Source organism: Barbus barbus (assembly GCF_936440315.1).
Source record: "Barbus barbus genome assembly, chromosome: 12".
Lineage (NCBI taxonomy): Eukaryota > Metazoa > Chordata > Actinopteri > Cypriniformes > Cyprinidae > Barbus > Barbus barbus.
In genome coordinates, this window is record NC_136740.1 from 3,283,678 (window position 1) to 3,308,559 (window position 24,882).

Sequence of the window (24,882 nt, forward strand, 5' to 3'; positions counted from 1 at the left end):
TAGGAAATTTAACATTTTCACCCTTAATTTAAAAAAATGTGCAAGATTTTGTAAGCATATTGCATAGTTGCTTAGAGTCAGTTGTTTTATTTGTGATAATAATGCAATGAAACATGCCAAATTGTGCGGTCATAATTTTTGGCCATGCTATCATACAAAGAAATGATGAACACATGCAAAAACAAGAGGACCAATGAAAAGTTAATAACTTACGTTGAAGTCAATGTGCCAGTGTTGCCAATTTAGTGATTTTGTCACTAGATTTAGTGACTTCCTCGTCAAAAGCCTAGAAACAAGATTAATTTCTTGGACAAACCTTATCTACATTCCGAGACTCTTCCATGATGTCATAAAGGTGAGTTCACGGAGCTATAGAAATATAGCCTCTTAAGACCCTGCAGCCTCAAATGAGGACATTATGTATTTCTCTGGGACTATACATGCCACAGTTTTAAGTCTTGATGTCCTGTACAGAGCACATTCGGGGCTTTTCAGAGATACCAAATGATTGGATGTTTCACCATCACCACACCCTCTCCTTGGTCTTCAAAACTGTCTGAAATTAATTTAGTGACACTCTTATGGAAATATATTTAAATAATATTTTGTAATTATCATTTAAATCTGTCTTATTTTTAAATTGTGTGTCTTAAATCAACATCTCAGGAAAATGTTATGGGTTTCAAATCAAAATATGACTTTCTGTTATGAAACAGGACGTTGATTTCATCCTCATATGAGGACTAAAAGCAAGTTTATTACGCATTTTGGGAGACATAACAAATGAATAGGGGAATAAATAATATTTCAGTATTCTATGAAATATTATATATTATTATGAAAATCTTGTCAATTATTACTCCCATTATTACACTTCTTTTTTCATTACATGTTGCCCCAAAAACACATTAATATGCAAATATAGTTTATAGATACATTGCATATAATGAGAAAACTCATTTATGGCCATTTTACACACAATTGAATCATTCTGTTATAACATAGTTGAGAATCATCTTTATACAAAGTTTGGTAAAAAAAAATAATAATAATAAAATCTTGAAAACTAAAACTGTATTGGTGATTTCAAAAATCTATAGTTTTTGCCTATGCGTGTTCATTCATGTATTATTATTTTTTTTTTAAGAATTTGAGTCCCGATGTCATCTACCGAGGACATAGCATAACTTATGAATGAAATATTTTTTTTCTATTTTTGTTTTTTACATTATTTTTAATGCTCTAAACAATGTAAATACATGGAAAAAACTTTCTTTTTTTTTTTTTCCCAAAAAACTTTTTCTCGGGTCTTAAGAGGCTAAATCAGTGAACTCACCTTTGGGAGGTCATCTAGCAATATTAAGTGACCTACTTTCAATTAGCAATATTAGCTACTTTCAATTGACAGCAGTTGGCAACCCTGGTCAGTTGTTTTCTGTCCTTTGTATTTTAATGGTTTAAGTGAAATGTGGGGTCATAAAAACAATAACAGAACTCCACACATTACATTTGGCCACTGTTGTGTTTGGTGGGGTTAGTGCCACAATATGTAAGACCCTGCTTACAGTGACATCATCGGTGCATTGCTGCATTTTTACAATTTTCCAGCCAAACAAAATGTAATTATTACTTTCATTTCTGCAGTTAGAGCATTGACTTGTTGAGTGGAAGAGGTTATTAAATTTCTAACTTTATCAGTTACAAAAAAATTATTTTGATCTCAACAATCAAGTGTCATTTTATTAACTCAATATCATCATATAACTCCAATATGTCACATTTTTGCTGGAAAGTGTTTGTCTCCTCCTCTTTGCTGCTATCTTGTTACTCCTAACTAGGTTAGGAGACCTCTTCAGCTCTCTTAAATGATTTAGGAGCTAAGACCTAGTCTTAACACTTAGGAACCTTTATGGATCATATTCTTAAGTATATAGGTATCATTTATTAAGTATCATTTTTAGAATTTTGACACACTTAAAGTTTACTCTGAGGCGTTATACATATAGGGCCCGTATTCACAAAACATATTTTTTTAAAGTAGCTCATAACTTGCAGGTTTAAGAGTAAATCTTAAAAATAATGGGCGTCAGTCCTAAATTTTTGCTCTAAGAGTATATCACAAAGCGTTTTAGCGCTAAAACTAGCTTCTAAATCTGTGAAACGTTAGGAGTAGTGAAGAGGAGTCACTAAAACTAAGCCACAAACTATCCTAAAATGACTGTTGCCAGCAATCTGCCTCGGAACATAAACATTTTAGAAACATTTGATGGTAATGACCTTTTAAAAAGGTCTCACCTTTGGTTTTGGAGGTTACTCCCTTTGATTATATCCTTGTTTTCATTAACCAGTTGGACAAGAAGTAACAGCTGTTCTTGCGTCCAGTTTTTGTTTTGTTATTTTACATTTGCATGTATTACTATCAGCCATGATTATTCTAAAAGGCTGTTATGCATATCCGCTAATTGTTTTTGAGAAGCATATGTAAGAGGCTGACAATCAGATGAACATCCTTGTTTAATTGGTGACACTTATCCTGCATTTTAAAATCTTTATTTGAATGTGGCAATTCACATTTTTTATTTTTAAACCTTTATTTGAATAAGATAATGTAATATTGTGCTCTACAATATTTCTATGAATAAATATCTGACAGAGACTATCAGCCAGTGACTGTGTGCATATTTAATAAGCATGCTGACATCATCCATAGCAACCACCGCCCCTTACTCTTAGATTAAGACTTCCCTCTATTCCTCAGGAAACGTTTCAGCAGCTTTGTGAACAGGTTTTAAGAGAAAACTCTTTTTAGGAGAATAGATAAGATAAGATAATGTTTTGTGAACACGGGCCCAGGTCATGAAGTCTTTCTTTAAAATCCCTTCTCCTCAGGGCAAAGGTCATGTCAGGTATAGCACATCTATACCACTTATGAAAACATCACCATGGCATCACTATAGCTTTGCAGACACAGCTTAATTATTATATATTTCTGACGATGTGCTATATATAAATATTGGTAGTTACCATGTAAATACAGTTATACCCACATTATCGGTAACGCTATTATTGGATACAAAACTTTTCTGTAAGTCAACTGGAGAAGTACCACGTCCCTGCTGGAAACAAACTGATAAAACCAGCCTAAACTGGTTGGCTGGTCTTAGCTGGTTTAAGCCTGACCAACTAAGACCAGCCAAGACCAGCAATTTCCAGCTTAAACCAGCTAAGACCAGTCAACCAGCTTTTAGCTGGGTTTTTTTCAATAGTTAGTTATTAACAATCTTGTTGTTATACCGCTTTAGCATTAAGTAAAGTTTAAAGTATTACTGTCTGACAGCATCAGTACTTTCTGTTACAGACTGTACAGCACTTTTCTTGAGTGTGGCTTTACGATTCTAGAGGTTGTTGCGGCGCTTCCGGTGACGTCATCGCGCACCGACCGACGTCCATAATGGACTTGCAGCTGTTCTCTGACAAACAATAACAGAGCAGCGAGCGGCGGCGGTAGCTTCCGTGTCTCTAATCGCGCTGATATCGAGCCTGTGAGGCGTCTCGACTCTGACATCGCCGGCGAGGAAACTCTGGCCTCCGCTGCCTCCTCCTCCGACTCGGAAACCGGCGGAGCTTCGCCGCCCCCGCGGAAGAAAAGCCGAGGCTCGGCGGCGGAGGGAGCAGGAGAGAGCGGGGCGTCTGCTGCCGGGATCACGGGCCTCTCTGCGGCGTCTCTCCCAACCCCCCACCAGCGCTCGGCCATCCGTCTCGATAACAGCTCGCAGTCGCGCAGATCCGCCGCTGTAAACGCGTTTTATAACATGCAGGCCAACGGGACCGGAGGACAGGAGCCGGAGCCGGAGCTGTCCTGCAGGAACGGAGAGTCCTCGTCCTCCGCCGCGGTAGCGGTGCACTCCAACGGGCTGCTGTCCTCCGCGAATAACGGGCTGCCGTCCACCGAGAGCCCGGCGTCAGACACCAGCACGAAGAAGAAGAAACGACTGTCCCAGAGCGACGAGGACGTGATCCGGCTGATGGGGCAACATCTCCACGGGCTAGGACTCAAGTAAGTATCGCTCAGCCCCGGTCATCGGGTTATTATCAGGCGAGATGCAGCCATGATGCTGGCAGTGCGGCTCTCCTGATCGTATCAGTGTTTTCATCACGCTGGCAGTTGTGTTTTTGTTTTGTGTCATTGATGTTTTAATGTTTTGAAGATCGTGGCACTGGTGTTTTGTTTCTTGTAACGTGTCAGTGGTGTTATTGTTTTTTAATAACCGTGTCAGTGCTGTTATTGTTTTCACAACAGTGTCAGTGTTGTTATTGTTTTTTAATAACCGTGTCAGTGCTGTTATTGTTTTCACAACAGTGTCAGTGTTGTTATTGTTTTCACAACAGTGTCAGTGCTGTTATTGTTTTTTAATAACCGTGTCAGTGCTGTTATTGTTTTTTAATAACAGTGTCAGTGCTGTTATTGTTTTTTAATAACAGTGTCAGTGCTGTTATTGTTTTCACAACAGTGTCAGTGCTGTTATTGTTTTCACAACAGTGTCAGTGCTGTTATTGTTTTTTAATAACCGTGTCAGTGCTGTTATTGTTTTTTTAATAACAGTGTCAGTGCTGTTATTGTTTTCACAACAGTGTCAGTGCTGTTATTGTATTTTAATAACAGTGTCAGTGCTGTTATTGTTTTCACAACAGTGTCAGTGCTGTTATTGTATTTTAATAACAGTGTCAGTGCTGTTATTGTTTTTTAATAACCGTGTCAGTGGTGTTATTGTTTTCACAACAGTGTCAGTGCTGTTATTGTTTTTTAATAACCGTGTCAGTGCTGTTATTGTTTTTTAATAACCGTGTCAGTGCTGTTATTGTTTTTTAATAACAGTGTCAGTGCTGTTATTGTTTTTTAATAACAGTGTCAGTGGTGTTATTGTTTTTTAATAACCGTGTCAGTGCTGTTATTGTTTTCACAACAGTGTCAGTGCTGTTATTGTTTTTTAATAACCGTGTCAGTGCTGTTATTGTTTTCACAACAGTGTCAGTGCTGTTATTGTTTTTTAATAACCGTGTCAGTGCTGTTATTGTTTTTTAATAACCGTGTCAGTGCTGTTATTGTTTTCACAACAGTGTCAGTGCTGTTATTGTTTTTTAATAACCGTGTCAGTGCTGTTATTGTTTTTTAATAACCGTGTCAGTGGTGTTATTGTTTTTTTAATAACCGTGTCAGTGGTGTTATTGTTTTCACAACAGTGTCAGTGCTCTTATTGTTTTTTAATAACCGTGTCAGTGGTGTTATTGTTTTTTAATAACAGTGTCAGTGCTGTTATTGTTTTTTAATAACCGTGTCAGTGCTGTTATTGTTTTTTAATAACCGTGTCAGTGCTGTTATTGTTTTTTAATAACAGTGTCAGTGCTGTTATTGTTTTTTAATAACCGTGTCAGTGCTGTTATTGTTTTCACAACAGTGTCAGTGCTTTTATTGTTTTTTAATAACAGTGTCAGTGCTCTTATTGTTTTTAAATAACCGTGTCAGTGCTGTTATTGTTTTTTAATAACCGTGTCAGTGCTGTTATTGTTTTTTAATAACCGTGTCAGTGGTGTTATTGTTTTCACAACAGTGTCAGTGCTGTTATTGTATTTTAATAACAGTGTCAGTGCTGTTATTGTTTTTTAATAACAGTGTCAGTGCTGTTATTGTTTTTTAATAACAGTGTCAGTGCTGGTATTGTGTTGTCATGATGTTGTCAGTGCTGTTATTTTTTAATAACCGTGTCAGTGGTGGTATTGTTTTTTAATAACAGTGTCAGTGCTGTTATTGTTTTTTAATAACCGTGTCAGTGCTGTTATTGTTTTTTAATAACAGTGTCAGTGCTGTTATTGTTTTTTAATAACCGTGTCAGTGGTGTTATTGTTTTTTAATAACCGTGTCAGTGGTGTTATTGTTTTTTAATAACCGTGTCAGTGGTGTTATTGTTTTTTAATAACCGTGTCAGTGCTGTTATTGTGTTGCCATGATGGTGTCGGTAGTGTTTTTGTAGCAAGTCAGTGGTTTTATTGTTTTTTAATAACAGTGTCAGTAGTGATCGTGATATTTGATATTTGTGATCGTGATATTTGTAATATGTCAGTGATTTTTTTTTTTTTTTTAATTAGTGGTGTTTTTGTCATTTCACGATGGTGTCAGTAGTGATCTTGTACTGTGTAAGTGATGTTGTTGTTTTCACACCAGTGTCAGTGGTGTTCTTGTGCTTTTGTGATGGTGTCAGTGGATATTTGTAAGATTTAAGTTGTACGATTTTTTTTTTAGATGTCAGTGCTGTTATTGTCTTCATGATCGTGTCAGTGGTGTTATTGTTTTTTAATAACAGTGTCAGTGGTGTTATTGTTTTTTAATAACAGTGTCAGTGCTGTTATTGTTTTTTAATAACAGTGTCAGTGCTGGTATTGTGTTGTCATGATGTTGTCAGTGCTGTTATTTTTTAATAACCGTGTCAGTGGTGGTATTGTTTTTTAATAACAGTGTCAGTGCTGTTATTGTTTTTTAATAACAGTTTCAGTGCTGTTATTGTTTTTTAATAACAGTGTCAGTGCTGTTATTGTTTTTTAATAACAGTGTCAGTGCTGTTATTGTTTTTTAATAACAGTGTCAGTGCTGTTATTGTTTTTTAATAACAGTGTCAGTGCTGTTATTGTTTTTTAATAACAGTGTCAGTGCTGTTATTGTTTTTAATAACAGTGTCAGTGCTGTTATTGTTTTTTAATAACCGTGTCAGTGCTGTTATTGTTTTTTTAATAACCGTGTCAGTGCTGTTATTGTGTTGTCATGATGTTGTCAGTGTTATTGTTTTTTAATAACAGTGTCAGTGGTGTTATTGTTTTTTAATAACAGTGTCAGTGCTGTTATTGTTTTTTAATAACAGTTTCAGTGCTGTTATTGTTTTTTAATAACAGTGTCAGTGCTGTTATTGTGTTGTCATGAGTAGTGTTTGTTGGTGTTGATTTTTTTTAAGGTATTAGTGTTTTTTTTTATTTCATGATGTCAGCAGTGTTTTCATAACAGTGGCAGTGGTGTTATTGTTCTTTCATGATCGTGTTTTTGGGTTGTTGTCATGACGGTGTCAGTGGTGTTTTCTGCTTTAATAATAGTGTAATAATAGTGACTGTTAAGATGTTGCAGTGGTATTTTTGTATTTTCATGCTATTGTTTCTCTAAATTACCAGACACTCTATAATATTGTTTTAGCCAATACAGTGTAATTTAATGTTGCTACAGAACTCAACGAGCCAGGAATGTACAGAGTACTCAAGTACTGTAAGACCATCATGTAACAAAAAGAACAAAACAAAATTAATAACAAGAACTGGTTTTTAATAAAATCTGAATTTGAAAAGTTAAATAAATCCACATATGTGTATATATATATATCTACTTTATTAATTTACTAGTTAAGGTTGTTATTGTTGACAAGGTAAAAGCAAGGTAAAATAGCTTTATTGCAGTATGTCTTGCCTAGTATAAACTGTCCTGTTCTCTTTTGGTGTAGAAAAGCAGGTGAATTGGTGCGCCACACATTTTATAGTGAGTTGAGTAGGAGTAGTGTTCCTTTCTAGGAAATGACACGTTCAGGATTTTATATGTTAATTATTGTGTTCATGAATCAAACACTGACTTCTTGTTGCTAGGAGATTGGAACTCTCTCTGTGTGTGTGTGTGTGTGTGTGTGTGTGTGCAGAAGTATAAAATTCTGAATCAGTTCTGTAATCCTGGGGCTATCATGTGAAAGGAGTATGAATTCACCTCACAATATTCATTAACATCTTTCTTTTTGTCATGTTTCAGTCAAACTGTGGACCTGTTGATGCAGGAATCAGGCTGTAGACTTGAGCATCCTGCTGCTACCAAGTTCAGGAATCATGTGATGGAGGGGGAGTGGGAAAAGGTGAGGCTTCATGTGGCCAGTCTAGGAAATGTCTTAACATTGTGGCATGCAGATGAGAGACCACTGGAATGTTTTGTTTACTTTCGACATGTCAGAATGAAAAGAGTTATTAAAATGCTGTAACATTGATGGCCTCAGATTTTAATACCATGTTACTGAGTGACTGACATATGTTTACCATAGTACTTACATAGAACTAAAGTAGTTTAAAGAATTGCATGGTGTTACTCTGATACAGATCTGAATGACAAGCCCGATAGCCATTGTCATGATGACAACCTTCATTCGTCTTGTTTTCTGTCTTTCGTGTGCATGCATCATCCTTCTTTATAATCACTGAATCTTAAGCAAGTTGTTCTAACAGTCACATCTTTTTATAGTATGCATGCTGTATCTCATACATGATGCACAATTTTTGGATTTTGATTTATTACATTTTTTAATCTGCAACTGTCTATATAAATATAATTTAACAACAGGTTTTAGTGGATAGTGAATGCAATAAGAATGGGTTTCCAGCAACAACTAAATTATTAAAGCAATAGTTCACCCAAAAATGACAATTTACCGAAAATATCCTCACCCTCAGGCCATCCAAGATGTAATGGATGCTCTGCAGTGAATGGGTGCCGTCAGAATGAGAGTCCAAACAGCTGATAAACACATCACAATAATCCACACCACTCCAGTCCATCAGTTAACATCTGGAGAAGCCAAAAGCTGCATGTTTGTAAGAAACAAATACATCATTAAGACGTTTTTAACTGTAAACTGTTGCTTTTGGCTAAAATATGAGACCATAATCCATAATAACGCTTCCTCCAGTGAATTAGGCGAGACACCTGCACAGGTCACGCTCTGTTTACAAGCCAAAACAGCTCTAAACAAATATGTGAGTGGATTTTAATGTTTGAGGATGACAGGAGATGCACTTTTCACTGGAGGAAGCATTATTATGGATTATGGACTATGGCCAGAAGTGATTGTTTAAAGTTAAAACATGTTAATGATATATTTGTTCCTGACAAACACGCAGCTTTTGTCTTGACAAGATGTTAACTGATGGACTGGAGTGGTGTGGATTATTGTGATGTTTTTATCAGCTGTTTGGACTCTCATTCTGACGGCACCCGTTCACTTCAGAGCATCCATTGCTGAGACACTGATGCAATGCTACATTTCTCCAAATCTGATGAAGAAACAAACTCATCTACATCTTAGATTGTCTGAGGGTGAGTACATTTCCAGCAAATTTAAATTTTTGGGTTAAATATCCCATTAAAACAATTATGCAGTGGAATCAGAGCTGGAACCAGAATCATTAAACTGCTTCTAATTCCCATAAATAGCTAGTAGGATTGCACCTTATGGGTGTTTCTAAACTTTGCCCTTTTTGTGTATGTAATGGTCATAAAGGTCACAACAAGCCAAACAAGCAACAGAACTTGTGAAAACTCAGTTAATCTGTCTGTGGTTTCTAACAGGCTGAGAGTGACCTCAACGAGCTGAAAGCACTGATGCATTCACCCAGTGCTGTGGTGGTAAGAGTCCAAAGTCCTCTGAACATCTCCACCATCCGCTGTATGAAAGTCCTGACTGATTTTCTCCTGTGTTGCTCAGCGGATGAAGTTCCTGCTGCTGCAGCAGAAGTATCTGGAGTATCTGGAGGACGGGAAGGTTCTAGAAGCGCTGCAGGTGCTCCGAGCCGAACTCACTCCGCTGAAGTACAACACTGAACGCATCCACGTCCTCAGCGGGTATCACACTTCACTCCTGTTTTAGGGGCATTAGAACAACAATGTCATTTCTTCATTTTTTTTCTTTGAATGTAGTATTCATAGGTGTCCTCTCTGTCATAAGAAAGCAAGTTTACTCTGACCTTTGAAAGAAATAATTTTTTTTAATTCTATTAATTTTACTATTATTTCTTACTATTACTAGTTTTGAACAGTAAGATTTTTTTAAAGAAGTCTCTTCTGCTCACCAAGCCTGCATTTATTTGATCCAAAAATACAGCCAAAGCAGTAAAATTGTGAAATATATTTTGCTATTTAAAATAACTGCTTTCTGTTTGAATGTATAATGTCTAATTCGAAATATAAACAAAAACTATCAATTATACCAAGATAACACTTTTTCACTGAGAATAGTAAACAGATTATTCATATGATTTATAGAATATTATTCCAGATTCAGAATTTCAACTTCCTGTGTATTTAATATATATATATATATATATATATATATATATATATATATATATATATATATATATATATATATATATATATATATAAAAATTATTATTTTTTGTCTTCTAATCTAATGCACACTTTAATTTGTACTTCAGAGCGACTAACAAATGAGGCATAAATGGCACAAATGAGTTCCAGTCTAACAGCTCTGTGGCTCCAGGCTCATTTGATCAGTGTGTAGAGAGTTTATGCGCTGTGCTGCTGTTCATCATGATGTCTGCTGTAGGTACCTGATGTGCAGTCATCCCGATGACCTGCAAGCTAAAGCTGAGTGGGAAGGCAAAGGGACGGCCTCACGATCCAAACTCCTCGACAAGCTGCAGAGTGAGTTCACTTAAACACATACGGCTCATCCTGTCCTTTGACTCCTGTAACTAAATATGCTTGTGTGGAAATGTAGGGGAAATATGAGTAAATGGTCAAACTGACTTTTAGAAATATTCTCTGAGCAAGCTTGGACACTTCACCATATTGCTTTATTTATGAATTAATTATTATAACTTGATTATTACACAGTGGAAAGAACATCAACATGATTGTTAAAGGGATAGTTCACCCAAAAATGAAAATTGTCATCATTTACTCATCCTCTGCTGAACACAAAGGAAGATATTCTGATTTTTTTTCCTACTATGGAAGTCAATGGTGCCCCAGAACTGCTCTGTTTCCCGCATTCTTCAGAATATCTTCCTTTGTGTTCATCAGAGGGATGAGTAAATGATGACCGAATTTTCATTTTTGGGTGAACTATCCCTTTAACAGGACTGAGAGAAAGAGCTGAAGTGGGATGTTGAGGTTAATTTTAGTGTTATTTGAATGGTATATGAATACTAATTTATGTAATTTGAGCAAACAGGATATTTTAACAACAAATTCAACAAAACGCCACTACTGATGTTTGTGCTGTTGATGTCACTTCCTGGAGGATGATGTCCTTCTGGAACTAACTTGTTAGTTGAAGGGTTATTATAAAAGACTAACAGTAATGGATGTGATATTAGGGAGAGGAGTAACCTGTTGCTGGTCAAAGAAGGCTGGCCTTTTAAAAAAGTGCTTGTAAATTGTTTTCTTTCAGTTAGCACAGGTTTTGTTTTGATGACATCAGAGGTCGTAGGCCTCATTTATCTGAGCAATTTTTGATTGAAAAAGAGTCATTTATGGATAGTTTTGGCAGTGTTCACTCAAACTAAGGTGGATCATTTCAGATCAGTGAGGCCTACGATAAATCAGTTGAAAAAGAACTACAAAACCTGTGCTTCTTGAAAGAAAATGAGTCGATAAATAGTCTAAATCCAATATTTGGTAATAAAATAGCATAATGAGAGATTTTCAGGCAATTTTCTTTGTAACCTCGAGTGTAACAAGATGAAAAAGTACAAACAAAGTCAGTAGGTTTTAGTCCAATGCGATAACATTACATAACTAGCATTTTTTGCAAAAAGAAATCCTCTCTGGGTCACACAACATGAGGGTTAAGGTATGAGAGGCTGTGCTGTATTGTGACTATAGTAACAAGTTGATAGACACACACACACACACACACACACACAAAACATCGTTTATTTAGCAAATTCATTAAGCTGCATCCTTCTGCCAGAAGATCTTGACAAAACAAAAACATGATTGCAACATGAATATGCACTGCTCAGAAATGATTTTCTATCTGAGAATTATTATTATTATAATTTGTTTAAACATTATTATTCACTTTTTCATTCATCCTGTTCACTTCTTCCTCTCTTCATCCGCTCTTTTTTCCCCCTTTTGTACAGTTTCGTGTAATTCTTTTTTTCAGCTAGGGTTCGGGTCAGTTTTATTTCAGTTCAGCCAATCCAGGAGATGAATTGAATTGGGGTGGAGGGTGCTGCGTAGTCTTTCACTTGATGTCCTGCGTTGGCTGAATTCAGATGAAACTGAGTCTAACCCTCCGCGGGCTGTCTGCTCCATCTCTGTGTCTGTCTCTCGTATCTCTCACACAGCGTACCTGCCCCCGTCTGTGATGCTGCCGCCCCGCCGTCTGCAGACGCTCCTGCGGCAGGCTGTGGAGCTGCAGAGAGATCGCTGTCTCTACCACAACACCAAACTGGACAGCGGACTGGACAATGTGTCTCTGCTCATAGACCACGTGTGCAGCAGGTACCGTTTGACCGATTTATATTGTCAGATGAATTGGCCGTAGCCTTAAAAATTGTCATGTGGTGCAACCATGATTTATATTAAAATTAAATAATTTCCTTTAAATACTTAACATTTTTTTAAAATGTTCTCCGTAATTAAAGTGTTTAGAAAGAAAGTATTTGAGTTTTTGTAAATAACGATCTCTTATTTTTGTTCTATAATTTCAGAGTTGCCTTCTTAAATGTAGTTAACAGACTTATTTTTCCTGCAAACTGCATAAAACTGATAAACATGTTTTAAAATACCATTCACTTAAGCATACTGTAGCAGTGATTCACCACAGAAATTTGATATTTTATTTTAATTTTAATACAGTTATTGCTATTATTGGTCACACCATATGATGAGTAGTCGCTCAAAATGACAAAAATACCTTATATCATTAAAAATGTGAAAAAGTTTAACATATGGCATTAACTGCAGTCATTTTTTTGGACCCAGTTATTTCTAAACTTTGCTCAATATTGGCAGCTCAATTGACCCTTTCGCCAGGAGTTTGATTGACAGGCAGTCTGACATATAATGCCGAAAAACAAACCAGACAGGAGAGTAAATTAACGTCGGTGGACTTGAACTTGAAAAATGAAACAAGATACCTTCTGATGTTAATTCATGATTATTTCGTGCTATGACTAGTAAAGATGAAGAGATGATCGGTTCATGTGCCGCTTGAACTCAGGCGCTACAGCTGTAAGGTAATATGTAATTTAAAGGGAAACAGTTTAATTAGCTCAAAAGTAATCATTTATGATTTTATAGGGAATTTGAACAGACTCACTGTTTCACGGCGGATCACTGAGTCGGCAGCGATTTCACTGAACAAGCCGTATAACATCAACTCTGCACTGGATATTAAAATACAAAATATAGTGAAAACACTATTAAACAGCACAGTAACAAGATCGGCAGATTAAGACATTAACTTGTGAGCAGAAAACACAAGATACATCTCTTTTCAATATAAATCAGATTTGATTTATATAAACCTAAGATATAAACTAATCTAACACATGAACACAAGCATTCACACGTTGCAGGAAGAAAGTAAGGAAAGGATGAGTTTAAGAGAATGAAAAGTTTACAGCCATATGTGCTATTGCATCGACCTGAACAACCTTCAATCACTTAATTAACCCTCGCTTTGAGTTTCTCAATGAGGCTAAGATTTATATTAAATGCACCAGCTCAGCAAAAATCTGCAAGTTACTTGCTTGGTTGCCTTTGTGTTAAGGGATTCCCTTTTGTCATGGTTGTTGCAGAAAGGGGGTTTCCCGAGGTTGCTGATTGGCTGACAGTTCAGTGGTCGTTTGTAGTGATGTCTTGGGAAGCCAATCGTTGGGCGTTGGCTGGAGATGGTTCCAGAGTCAGTTGCTAGTTGAAGTTTGAAGCGGGTGCAGTCGAACTGGACTTTGCGGCACACTTAACTTTTGAACACGAAACTCAGCGGAAAGAAAAGAAACTAAAGTAAAAGAATAAAGTGATGTAACGAGACTAGGTGGTTCTTCTTCTCATCGTGGTAGCAGCTGGCGTGCAGGCCGAAGCATGCTGGAATGGCGCTCAACTTCTATGTGAGGGAAAAGTCAATCTAAGGAAGCTCGTGGTTTCTATTGTGGAACATCTCTTTGACCATCAGTCTTGATTACTTGCCCCAAATTTGACAGTCTCCTTCCTGAGTTGGATTTATCAATAAGTGTTCCTTTTGTTTTAATGTTGCAAGCTGCTCACTGACAGAGTTGGTTGGTTCTCTTGCTTCAGATGAGCTGAAGCTAGGAATCTGATTTATGACGTCGTGTTACAGCCTCGGGGCCCCTCTGGAATTTCAGCTCCTCATGTTTCGATGTTCTGATCGAACCTTAAATTTGTCTGATTCGGTCTCTGATATCCTACAAGCGATCTGTCACGACATGTTAAAGAGCCACAAAACAGTATTTGTTTGAATTTCTTTTAAAAAATGACAAAATTTGAGACTTTGTTTCATAGTAAAAGTAACCAGCTCGGTCTTGTCTGTCAGTGTCCTCTTTGCTCCGTGATGTATTTTTCAATGCGTGAGAACATGATGTGTGGCATAAAAGTGCCATGGTTTGTCGGACGTAGCAACAGTAACTAAGGGGGATGGGTCTTTGCGAAAGGCAGTTTAGAGTAAGGGGAGGTTGCTGGCTCAGGTTCTGAGAAGACAACATGAATCTTTCTTATAGTAGAAAATGACCTCTGGAGTTTATGCTAGACTGCAGGGTCAGAATTAACATGCTGCCTATGGTGAGCGTTTATTTTACTTTGCTTGGAAGTATAATCTGGTAGAATAGATTAAAATAGTTATTAATAAATAAATAAAAAGTTACTAATAAATGCATAATTACCAAACTAAAATGACATGCTCTGAATTATTATTATTTTAAAATTATTTATTTAGCATTTTATCTCATATTGTACAAAGATTAAACATAAACAGTCTGAAATAAACCAAATTGCATAAAAATATATTCCAAATTATACTAAAATAAAGTATTTTATGTATATAAACCATCAATTGAATATAAAAGCAATGCCAATCTGGGACATATATCTATAATGGAAAACACTATGAAGTGGTCGCACCACATGATATTTTCAAATTCAATCAAAATTTATAAGCACAGAATTGGTCCCCTAAACAAAACAAGCTAGCTTCCCACAAAAGATCACTATGAAGTTTATAATGAAAATAAATAATTGCAGAAATAACTTATTATTCATAGTTTTTTTGAGGTTATACCACATGATATCCAAATGTGGTAACTACATACCAGCCGTTTAAAAAGATAATTTTTTCCCAAATTTGAAAGAGAGTTACAAACCTGCCTGATGCTTCCATGGGTCCTTGGCAAATTGATGCAACGTCTTATCTTTGAATGGATTTCAACATAAAAGTCCCAAAATGGTCGTTTCTTGATGGTCGCACCGCATGATATTTCATAAAATTGAAATCATCGGACAAAGTTTGTTTGTATATTATGACAGAAATATAAATACAAATGCTTTGCAATTTTATACAGTATTGCAAAACACTTTGGAAATTATGCCAGATTTTTTTATTTTAGTACTTGATGTTAAACTAAACAATAATAAGTAGTGGTTTGGCAACTTAAATAATTGAACATGCATGCAATGTGGCGTCTTGATCTGCTTCATCTCTGCATGCGCTGTGAGAAAGGGTTGCTTAGAGCGTGTATTTGGGATCGTTTAGCAATATATTTTATGAGAACCTTTTATGAACCAGTTGCCAACGAAGGAGAAGCTTTATGGGCAGATAAAGCTTGATTTTTTTTTTTTTTTTACCTTTTTAGTAAGAAATCAAGATGTAAGTATTGGTATTGTATTTTTACAGTTAAAATACTATAAAATAATTATTATTTTATAGATTTTTTATTAAATACTTAAATCCATTTTTCACCAAAAAAAAAATCATAAATGTTTTAGTCATATTGAATGCATTAAAACATTTTGGCCTCGAGTGGAAAGAGTTTTTTTGACTCTTTAAATACAGTTTCGAGTTACTAAAAGAGGTTTCAGGTGGTTCTTGTAAGAGTACACCCAAAGTCTTTGTCAGATTGTTCAGGGCTAAAAGGACGAAGTTTTCAGAGTAGTCATATTCAGCTTTTTTATTGTTATTTCCTATGCGCCCCTACAAAATAACCTCAAATCAATATAGAATGATTCATTCATTCCCAATTGTAATGTAAATTAGTGTATTTTTTCATATTGCAATATATATTGCAGAAAACTTTAGTCCAATAGTGCAGCCCTAATGCGCAAATTCTCGTTCAAAATGCCTGTCTTGCTGAAATATTCATATAAACATCGTTATTTTGTCTTATTATGGGATCTGTGCTGTGTAAATAGGCCTGCCACTCTATTATTTTGCCAATAAGAATCAAACAACACAAATCTGAAAAATCGCTCACTGCTCTGAATTAGTCTTTGTTACTGTTTAATCGAATACTTGAAGTCATGTTTACTTCTTTGAGAAGGCTACATGCTATTATTTTAATTAACTTAGCAACAGAGAATATGTTTGTCCTCTGATACCAAAATGAGTGTGAAATTTCACTGGTCCTGAAACGGCTCGCTTTGTGTTGGAACAGAGCATATGTATGAGTTTGTGTCATTTTTGTCAGTGTAGTCTGATGTAGGCTCTCTGAAACACGTTGACTGTGATCTCCAGGAAACAGTTCCCCTGCTACACCCAGCAGATCTTGACAGAGCACTGCAATGAAGTCTGGTTCTGCAAATTCTCCAACGACGGCACCAAACTGGCCTCGGGGTCCAAAGACACCACAGTCATCATATGGCAGGTTGACCCTGTGAGTGACCTTTCCCTCATCACCATGACATAACCAGTGCTGGATAGATGACTTACTAATTGCAGTCGCTTACTGATTCCAAATTACATGACAAAAACTGTAGTTGGTAACGTAATCCATTACACATTTGAGTTAATAGAATCAGATTACTTTTGACTCGTTTATCACATAGATTTAAAAAGGATAATCTTGTACCGTATTTATATAAAATTACACAAAGAAATAAAATATATTACATTTTCTGTTATTCAACCGCACCGTTATGAAGCGGCGAGAATACTTTTTGCACGGAAATAAAACTAAATTAATGACTTTATTCAACAATTCGGCACCGTAGTGCCATTTTGGAGAGTATCGCTGCACGCAAAATGCATACGCTCTTCCGTGTCAGTCAATTACTGATTCATTTTAATTATAATAATTAAATAATACTAATTATTATTAGTGTCGGAGTTAATTACTTGGCAGTCAGTGGGACAGTAACAAGCCTCCCGGTTTTCATCTAACTTTGCGTTCCGAAGACCAACGAAGCTTTTACGGGTTTGGAACAACATGGGGGTGATTTAACGACTAAATTTAGTAGAGTAACCCTGTAATATAATATAATTGTTATCGTGTGAATAATATGTAATCAGTCAAAAAGTAACGAATAGTTCCGGTCCTTGGTTCTGATTGGTTGAGCCGCATTCGAAGCTGTTGTAAATGACTCTCTAAATGCATTTTTCTCTAAATTGCTCCGCGCCATGCCTAACAACGCCCCTTAGCTGTTATAAATTCACTGTAAACCACAGCGTCTTGGGGTTTATTGCTTTATTAACAAGTACTTAATTTTGGAATCCGATTACGTAATCCAGATTACATGTAATCAGTTACCACCCAGCACTGGAAATACTGGAGTCTTCTGCTGAGGGTCCTAGAGTCTGATGGTCTGAGGTGTTTTGACAGGACACTCACCAACTCAAGCAGCTGAAGACGTTGGAGGGTCATGCCTATGGGGTTTCCTACCTGGCCTGGAGCCCCGATGACACGCATCTGATAGCGTGCGGCCCAGACGACTGCTCTGAGCTCTGGCTGTGGAACGTGCAGGTGAGGGTCTCGCCCGCTCAGATTCCTTTCAGCGGCTCGTCTCGTCTCGCGTTTAATCTGCCGCTCTGCTCCTCCAGACAGGGGAACTGAGAACCAAAATGAGCCAGTCCCATGAGGACAGCCTGACCAGCGTGGCCTGGAATCCAGACGGCAAGCGTTTCATTACCGGAGGTCAGAGAGGCCAGTTCTACCAGTGTGTAAGTGCCGCTGTACGGTTACAGTGCTCTCGCATAATAATTGAGAATCTCGTTAGCAAATGTCCAGGTCATATTTCAGCCTGACATCAAAAGGAAAAAAGTAAGAAATCATATTGAATGAAAATTGACATTTGCCTTTGGTAGTATCTGGATATACTTTTTTTAATGCACTATTCTGCACAATTAACTTTTTTTTAAAAACAATTAAAAAAAATTATTTCTAATTATTGATCACACAAACACTATAATTTTTTTATTATTAAAACCAGCTTAGATTAAATTCAGTGAAACCAATGCAAACATGATTAAAAAATGATATTTTTTCACATTAAAGTAAAGAGAATTTCTGCTTAATTTTCATGAAAATAATTTTAAAAATAAATATAAATATACATGAATATACATATAAATCAAAATATACAAACAATGCACTGCTGTTCAGAAGTTTGGGGTCATGCGATTTGTTTTATGCTCACCAAGGCTGCATTTAATGAATCAGCAGTAATATTGTGAAATATTATTACAAATTAAAATAACTGGTTTCAATGTGAATATACTGTAAAATGTAATTTATTTCTGTGATCAAAGCTGTATTTTCAGCATCATTACTCCAGTGTCACATGATCCTTCAGAAATCATTCTAATATACTGATTTACTCGAGAAACATTATTATCAGTGTTGAAAACAGTTGTGCTGCTTCATAATTTTCTGGGAACCATTATATGTTGTTTTTTAAGGATTATTTGATGAATTTTATAAATATTAAAAAAACAGCATTATTTGAAATAGATTATCAGTGTCTTTACTGTCACTTTTGATCAATTGAATGCATCCTTGCTGAATAAAAGTATTAATTTATTTAATTTACACATACCAAAGCTTGTATGTGTGTCTATTGTTGCAGTGAAATATGAGATTCACCCATTGAGAATTCTGGTGCATGGTAAGGCCCACATTGCTAAGTGATGGTAAATGGTGACGTGTTGATGTTATTGATCAGGATATGGAAGGAAACCTGCTGGACTCCTGGGAGGGTGTTCGTGTTCAGTGTCTGTGGTGTCTGAATGACGGTAGGACAATGCTGGCCTCTGATACACACCAGCGCATCCGGGGATACAACTTTGATGATCTGACCGACAGGAACATGTATGTTGACTGCGTTTATCACTCGTAGATCCTGCTATGGCTTTTGTTGGTATGAGTTATGAGGATGTGTTGATGTCTCTCACAGAGTTCAAGAGGACCATCCGATAATGTCCTTCACCGTGTCAAAGAACGGGAGATTAGCTCTGTTAAATGTCGCAACTCAGGTGAGTATGAAAACACGGCTGTGTTTCGTAATGTGAAGCTTTTTTTGTACTTATGCCTCACTTATGATTAATTTATGAACAGTCTGAGATTATGGTGTGATTATAAAGTTCTATAAATAAAAGTGCGTTCAGGGAATCACCGTAATTAAAACGACAGCTTCAGCAGTAAAATGTCATTTTTAAATATGCCGTTAAATAAAAGGCCCTTTTTGTAAACTGATACCAGATTATCTGTACTATTACATAAGAGTTTGGTGACACCGCTCATCCCTAGGAATGTTTGATTACTCACAGAGTCAACAAGGCAGCGTGTAATTTAGTCTGGTGTCTGCAGGGAGTTCATCTGTGGGACCTGCAGGACCGGGTTTTAGTCAGGAAGTACCAGGGTGTGACTCAGGGCTTCTACACCATCCACTCCTGTTTTGGCGGCTACAACGAAGACTTTATCGCCAGTGGCAGTGAAGGTAAGATCGTCTGCGTCTCAGTATAATGGACTGAATGCATCCAGCAGAGAGCTGATGGGGTTTGTGATCTGCGTGTTCTCTCTAGACCACAAAGTTTACATCTGGCACAAGCGCAGCGAGCTGCCCATAGCCGAGCTGACGGGTCACACGCGCACGGTCAACTGCGTGAGCTGGAACCCCGCGCTGCCGGGCCTGATGGCCAGCGCCTCGGATGACGGCACCTTGAGGGTCTGGGGTCCCGCACCCTTCCTGGACTCCCAGGAGCCCGAGGGGCTTACCGGTACGAACCTCCTCATCAGTCAAAATGCTGCTCGTTTGTTGTAACATCAAATTGCTAAACTCCATCTGAAAAATATTCAGCTGGTAAACTATTAAATGTAAACAGCATTTTGTTAATAATTTTTTAACTATTATACATGCCGATTTTATGAGCTCAGATGAGTAAGAGATTTATATTTGAACTACTTTTAAGTCACAACTGTGGCATTTAAAATGAACTAGCAAAGGCAAAACAATGTTTTAATGAAATATGTGCTGAAAAACCTAAATGAAATAGTAATTAATGATTCAAACTTAAATATGCACTTTTCCTTACACATTCAAATAAAACCAAAAATAGTCTTGATTTTAATTAAAAAATAAATAAATGGACAAGCAACATGTCCACTACCCAGTTGAGGTTATTATAGTTAACTATAAAAATAACTTGTTACTTGAAATCAAATCAAATTTAATAAAAAAGTGAACTTATTTAATTTCAGCTAGTTGCCTAGTCAGCAACATTTCTCATCGTTTCGCTCATTTTTGTTTAGTGTAACTGAAATAAAAATAACTAAATAAATTCAAAATTAATTAAAATAAAAAATAAATATAAAAAAATGTTTATTATAATTAAGAATGTGGCTGTTGTTAAATATTAGGTAGGATTGTCATGCTACTATAATTTTAGGAGTTTACACCAGTACCAGTGAAAATATAAAGTTAAATACGTTTTAGTATGCACCTGGTTGTTTTCATTACTAACTGAAATGCAGTGAAATTAAAATTAGCTTCGAGGCAAACATCTGTATGCTAGTGTACTCATAATTCAACTTTATCAGATATATATAGTGTAAATTTACAGTTCTGATCTTCGACTAAAAAAAAAAAATTTCCCCTGATTTTTAATAGCTTTAATAACTAAGCTACCAAGTTGTAAGCTGATGGTATATATGCTTTTTGATGCCATCTGTTCGCATTTTCATAAATGATTTCAAAGGCATTCATGCTCAACAGCGGAATAAATGATAAAATTACCCTTGATTCTGCCAAGAAATCTTCACTAATCGGAGAATTACGACTAGAAAATCACATTAAAAAGACTAAGAGCACTGCGATCTCTCTGCATTCTCAAACTACTTAATATTTAGAATATATGCATATTTTGAATGGGAATTAGCAAGTTGCAAATTATTGTTTTGTTGGGCTTTGACAAACTAAAGACGATGACATACACCTTCCTAAACTGTTTCAGTAGAAAATGATACAGGAACGAAAATTACATTTGTCTTGTAGACTTCCTTTAGAAATTTTCTACATAAAACTAAAACAAATATGGAATATCAATAAGGAATATAAAAAAAAACTAGCTTATTTGCAAAGAAAAAAAAAGGTGTTGAATCTGGACTTTCACCTATACAAGCTTAACAACTCTTAACTATAGCTTTTAAATATGCTTCTGGAATTCAAACGGATTTAATTCAGATTCAGGAACTGGTTAAACATCTCTGCTTCTGTTCTCCTGTAGAGTGCTATAGCATGGACAGTTGATGTTGACTCCGGAGCAGATGTCCACTTTGGAAAATATACAGTGAGACACTCTATAGACTTTGTGAATGAAGAACGAGAAATGAAGTAAATCTAACGGCAGACAGATGTTTCCTGGCGGTTTCACATCCCCACCCGCAGCGCAGCGGACACATGAAGCCGGCGGCTGCCCTTCACCATCTGACTTCACATCTGTGTGTGTGGCGGCACCAAACGCACACGCTACACGCCTCGCAGAGGACACACCCCTCCTCGGCTCAAGCCCCTCCCCTCTTCCCTACTCTGCATCCTGAGTGGACGACTGCCTCCTGAAGCCACACCCACTCAAACAAACACATGGACAAACATCATTCAGATCGTTATTTATTACGGCTTTAATTTATTATTGTGAATGAATCAAGGCCTCAGGCTTGCTTTGTGTTCTGTACAATATTCACTCAGCGAGGGGACAAAAAAACTCACGTAACTCTCGCACGTGTCGGAGAGAGAACAAATCATATCTTTATTTTTCAGCATGAACTTCGTTTAGCCACCTCGTATGCTTGAAAGTAAGTGTCTTCACCAGCAGATATAAGATATTGTTTTCGTTTCCCTCACAACAATTTTAAATGACTGAACTTACAGGCATTTTTTTAACTGATTGATATTTGTTTCGATTCGAAAAGTCCAATCATGACCCCACTATTTTCATTGCTTATGGTACTTTATTCTGAGAGCGGGAAGTGATGGATTGTTATTCTTTAGTCTTGAGATGCAAGATTTAGGAAGAAAGACAGGGCAGGACAAAACAGGTTGTTTTTTGGTAACGGGGTTGAAGACAAACTAAGCTAGGCTCGCTAAGACTCAGCATGCTAATGAGCCGACGTCACGTTCCACATGTAAATACGGGCCTTCAGCGTGCGTACTTTGCCTTCGTTAGGTGTTCGTGACGTGCTTGAGGTCATTATTGCAGTGAATGTTCAGGCTGTCGGTGAGAGACGAGTGATTTTATCACGGTAAGTAAGTTACGAATCACCAAATGATTCTGAGTTCAGTTTCCATGATGTTCGTCCGGTTTTTTTTTTCTCCTCTTTGGTCTCGTTTCCTCTCGTATTATCACATCTTGACTTTTTATGTTTTTTTTGAGGCGGGGTTTTAAATGCTTTTTCGGACATGTATATGATTACTCATCAACTTTTCTTCGTTTTATTGGCTTTTATTTTGGGTTGATTTATTTGTTTTGCTTTATTGCTTTTTCCTTGTATTATCGTATAACAGATGTCTTGGCAAGTGGCCTCTTAAATGCTTTTTTCTATTGGTGAATTTCTTATACTTTCGTACCATATGACGCATTAGTACACGCAGGTGTACCTACTATGATTTATTCTGTAATTATGAGCTCTTCATATACATATATATGAAGAATCAATAGATATATAAATATATATATGTGTGTGTGTGTTTCTTGCCATGTATCCTCCCTTACAAATGTTAACCGTTTCTCACCTGCATCAGGTAAACTCCTTGTACAGGTTATTTGCTCCCTGACCAGCCGAACCTGTTCCGTTAGCGAGGAGTGATGCGCACAAACGAAAAGACAAAACAGGTGCATGCAGAAACACCCTCACACATATGCGAGATCTCACCGAATCGTGGTGTTGTACGTTCTGGTTTTTGCAGCTGAACTTTCCTTTCCTTCTGAATATTTGTGTTTAATTTCAGTCTTAGTTTGACTTTCTTGTGCTCTGAGGCGGGGTGACGGTAACTGTAGCGCCCTGGTGGAGTTCTGGGCTACGACTAAGTTTATTGCAGTCAGGTTCTGAGGATCTGTTTTGCATTTCAGTGTGTTATTATTCTAAGTGATTGTACTATTATGTAATGTTCTGTAGGAGAGGTGTTATGTATACATACTTTAAATAAAGCATTCAGGGTTTTAAACTATCCAGAGTAAGCCGTCACTTTTGTTGGATGAGTGGTTTCTGGCATAATTTGGAATCAGTCCTGAAGACTATAAGAACCTGTTAGATCAGGGGTGGGGAACATTGATCCTGGAGGGAACATTGATCTCCTGCAGAGTTTAGCTCCAACCCTGAAATAAAAATACCTAACTGCATCCTGAAGACTTTGATTAGCTGGTTCAGGTGTGTTTGATTAGGGTTGGAGTTAAACTCTGCAGGACACCGGCCCTCCAGGATCAACCCTGTGTTAGATGAACTGGAATGTTTACAGATTTGGTATTTTTGCAATTACAGACCTGGAAATAATAATTTTATTTACTTTTTTAGTTCTTACTTTTTAATGTGAACGCTAAAACCATTAAGAAATTGTCTCGATTACTAACATAACCTCAATTCCCTAAGATAACAGGAACAAGCACTGTCACTGTGTTTAGCTGACACTTTGGGAAAACTCCTTTTCTTTGTAAAAGCCTTATTGAATCACGTTTGTGCAGCTGCATGAACGAATGGCATTTCAGCCCGCCAAAACCGGTGGAGCCAACTGCCTATTAAAGGGTGGCACTGAATGCATTTCATCAGAATCTTTCTCCACTGCTTGGTTCAGTCTGCCCGGCATGTGCACTTTCTTCAGTGAACGAAAGTTGTTTTGTGCACAGGCTGCCTCACCAGCCTGTACAGAGGCTGCGACCCCTTGGTGGTTTATGTAGGCTACCACTCTCATGTTGCACAGAGCTCCCTAACCTGTGTTGGAGGTGTCTGTCGTGACTACCCTCCTCCTGGAGACCAGCCTCAAATCCATTCCTGTCCGGTACAGATGAGGGGTTTTCCAAGGGGCCAGGGCCTTGACATAGCTATGGGTTCTTGAGGCGTCCCACGTGTGGGACAGGACCTGGGATTTCAGCATGTGAAGCAGGCACACTCCCTTCTGTCTCAGGGGGCAGAGGGCCACATCGATTTCGTAAAGGTGTGTGTACCTGAAACTGAATCAGGATACTGGCAAGCCACCAATTCGAACACTAACAAAAATAGTCTGCGATGAGGGGCTAACTTGATATGAAAGTATGCATCTGTCAGATCCACCGACAAAAAACAATTCCCTGTGAAAATTTGTGAGAGGATTTGTTTTAAGATTAACATCCTGAACTGCTGCTTTATCCTTGCTTAGAGCAAGGATGGGCCTGAGGCCACCACTCTTTGGAACTAGGAAGTAGCAGCTGTAAAACCCTGACTCGCTGTGAGCTGCCAGAACCATTTCTATGCCACTCTTTGCCAGCAGACTCTTTACTTTGGATTGGAGAATGCAAGCTCCGCTGCCCCGGACCAAAGTTTGAACCACACCGCTGAAACAAGGTCTGCGAGTGAATTTGAGTGAGCGGC

At 37.2% G+C, this 24,882-nt stretch overlaps 1 protein-coding gene across 1 annotated transcript; it reads left to right on the plus strand.

Annotated features, from left to right (window-relative positions):
• Positions 1 to 3,412: 3,412 nt before the first annotated feature.
• LOC306878108 (WD repeat-containing protein 26-like) lies at positions 3,413 to 23,489 on the plus strand. Its single transcript, XM_079430229.1, has 14 exons — positions 3,413 to 4,057; positions 7,832 to 7,931; positions 9,416 to 9,472; positions 9,552 to 9,688; positions 10,413 to 10,510; positions 12,166 to 12,322; positions 16,566 to 16,704; positions 17,650 to 17,790; positions 17,868 to 17,987; positions 18,989 to 19,134; positions 19,220 to 19,298; positions 19,633 to 19,762; positions 19,848 to 20,042; positions 21,549 to 23,489. Exons 1-14 carry the CDS (start codon positions 3,813 to 3,815, stop codon positions 21,569 to 21,571), a joined length of 1,767 nt encoding a protein of 588 aa, XP_079286355.1. The 5' UTR covers positions 3,413 to 3,812; the 3' UTR covers positions 21,572 to 23,489.
• The last annotated feature ends 1,393 nt before the right edge of the window (positions 23,490 to 24,882 follow it).

Excerpts from the sequence above, each read along its gene's own strand:
- LOC306878108 (XM_079430229.1), top strand. The coding sequence starts at position 3,813 with ATGCAGGCCAACGGGACCGGAGGACAGGAGCCGGAGCCGGAGCTGTCC. Across the intron at positions 12,323-16,565 it reads ATAGACCACGTGTGCAGCAG|GAAACAGTTCCCCTGCTACA; the intron begins GTACCGTTTGAC and ends TGTGATCTCCAG. Across the intron at positions 16,705-17,649 it reads TCATATGGCAGGTTGACCCT|GACACTCACCAACTCAAGCA; the intron begins GTGAGTGACCTT and ends GTGTTTTGACAG.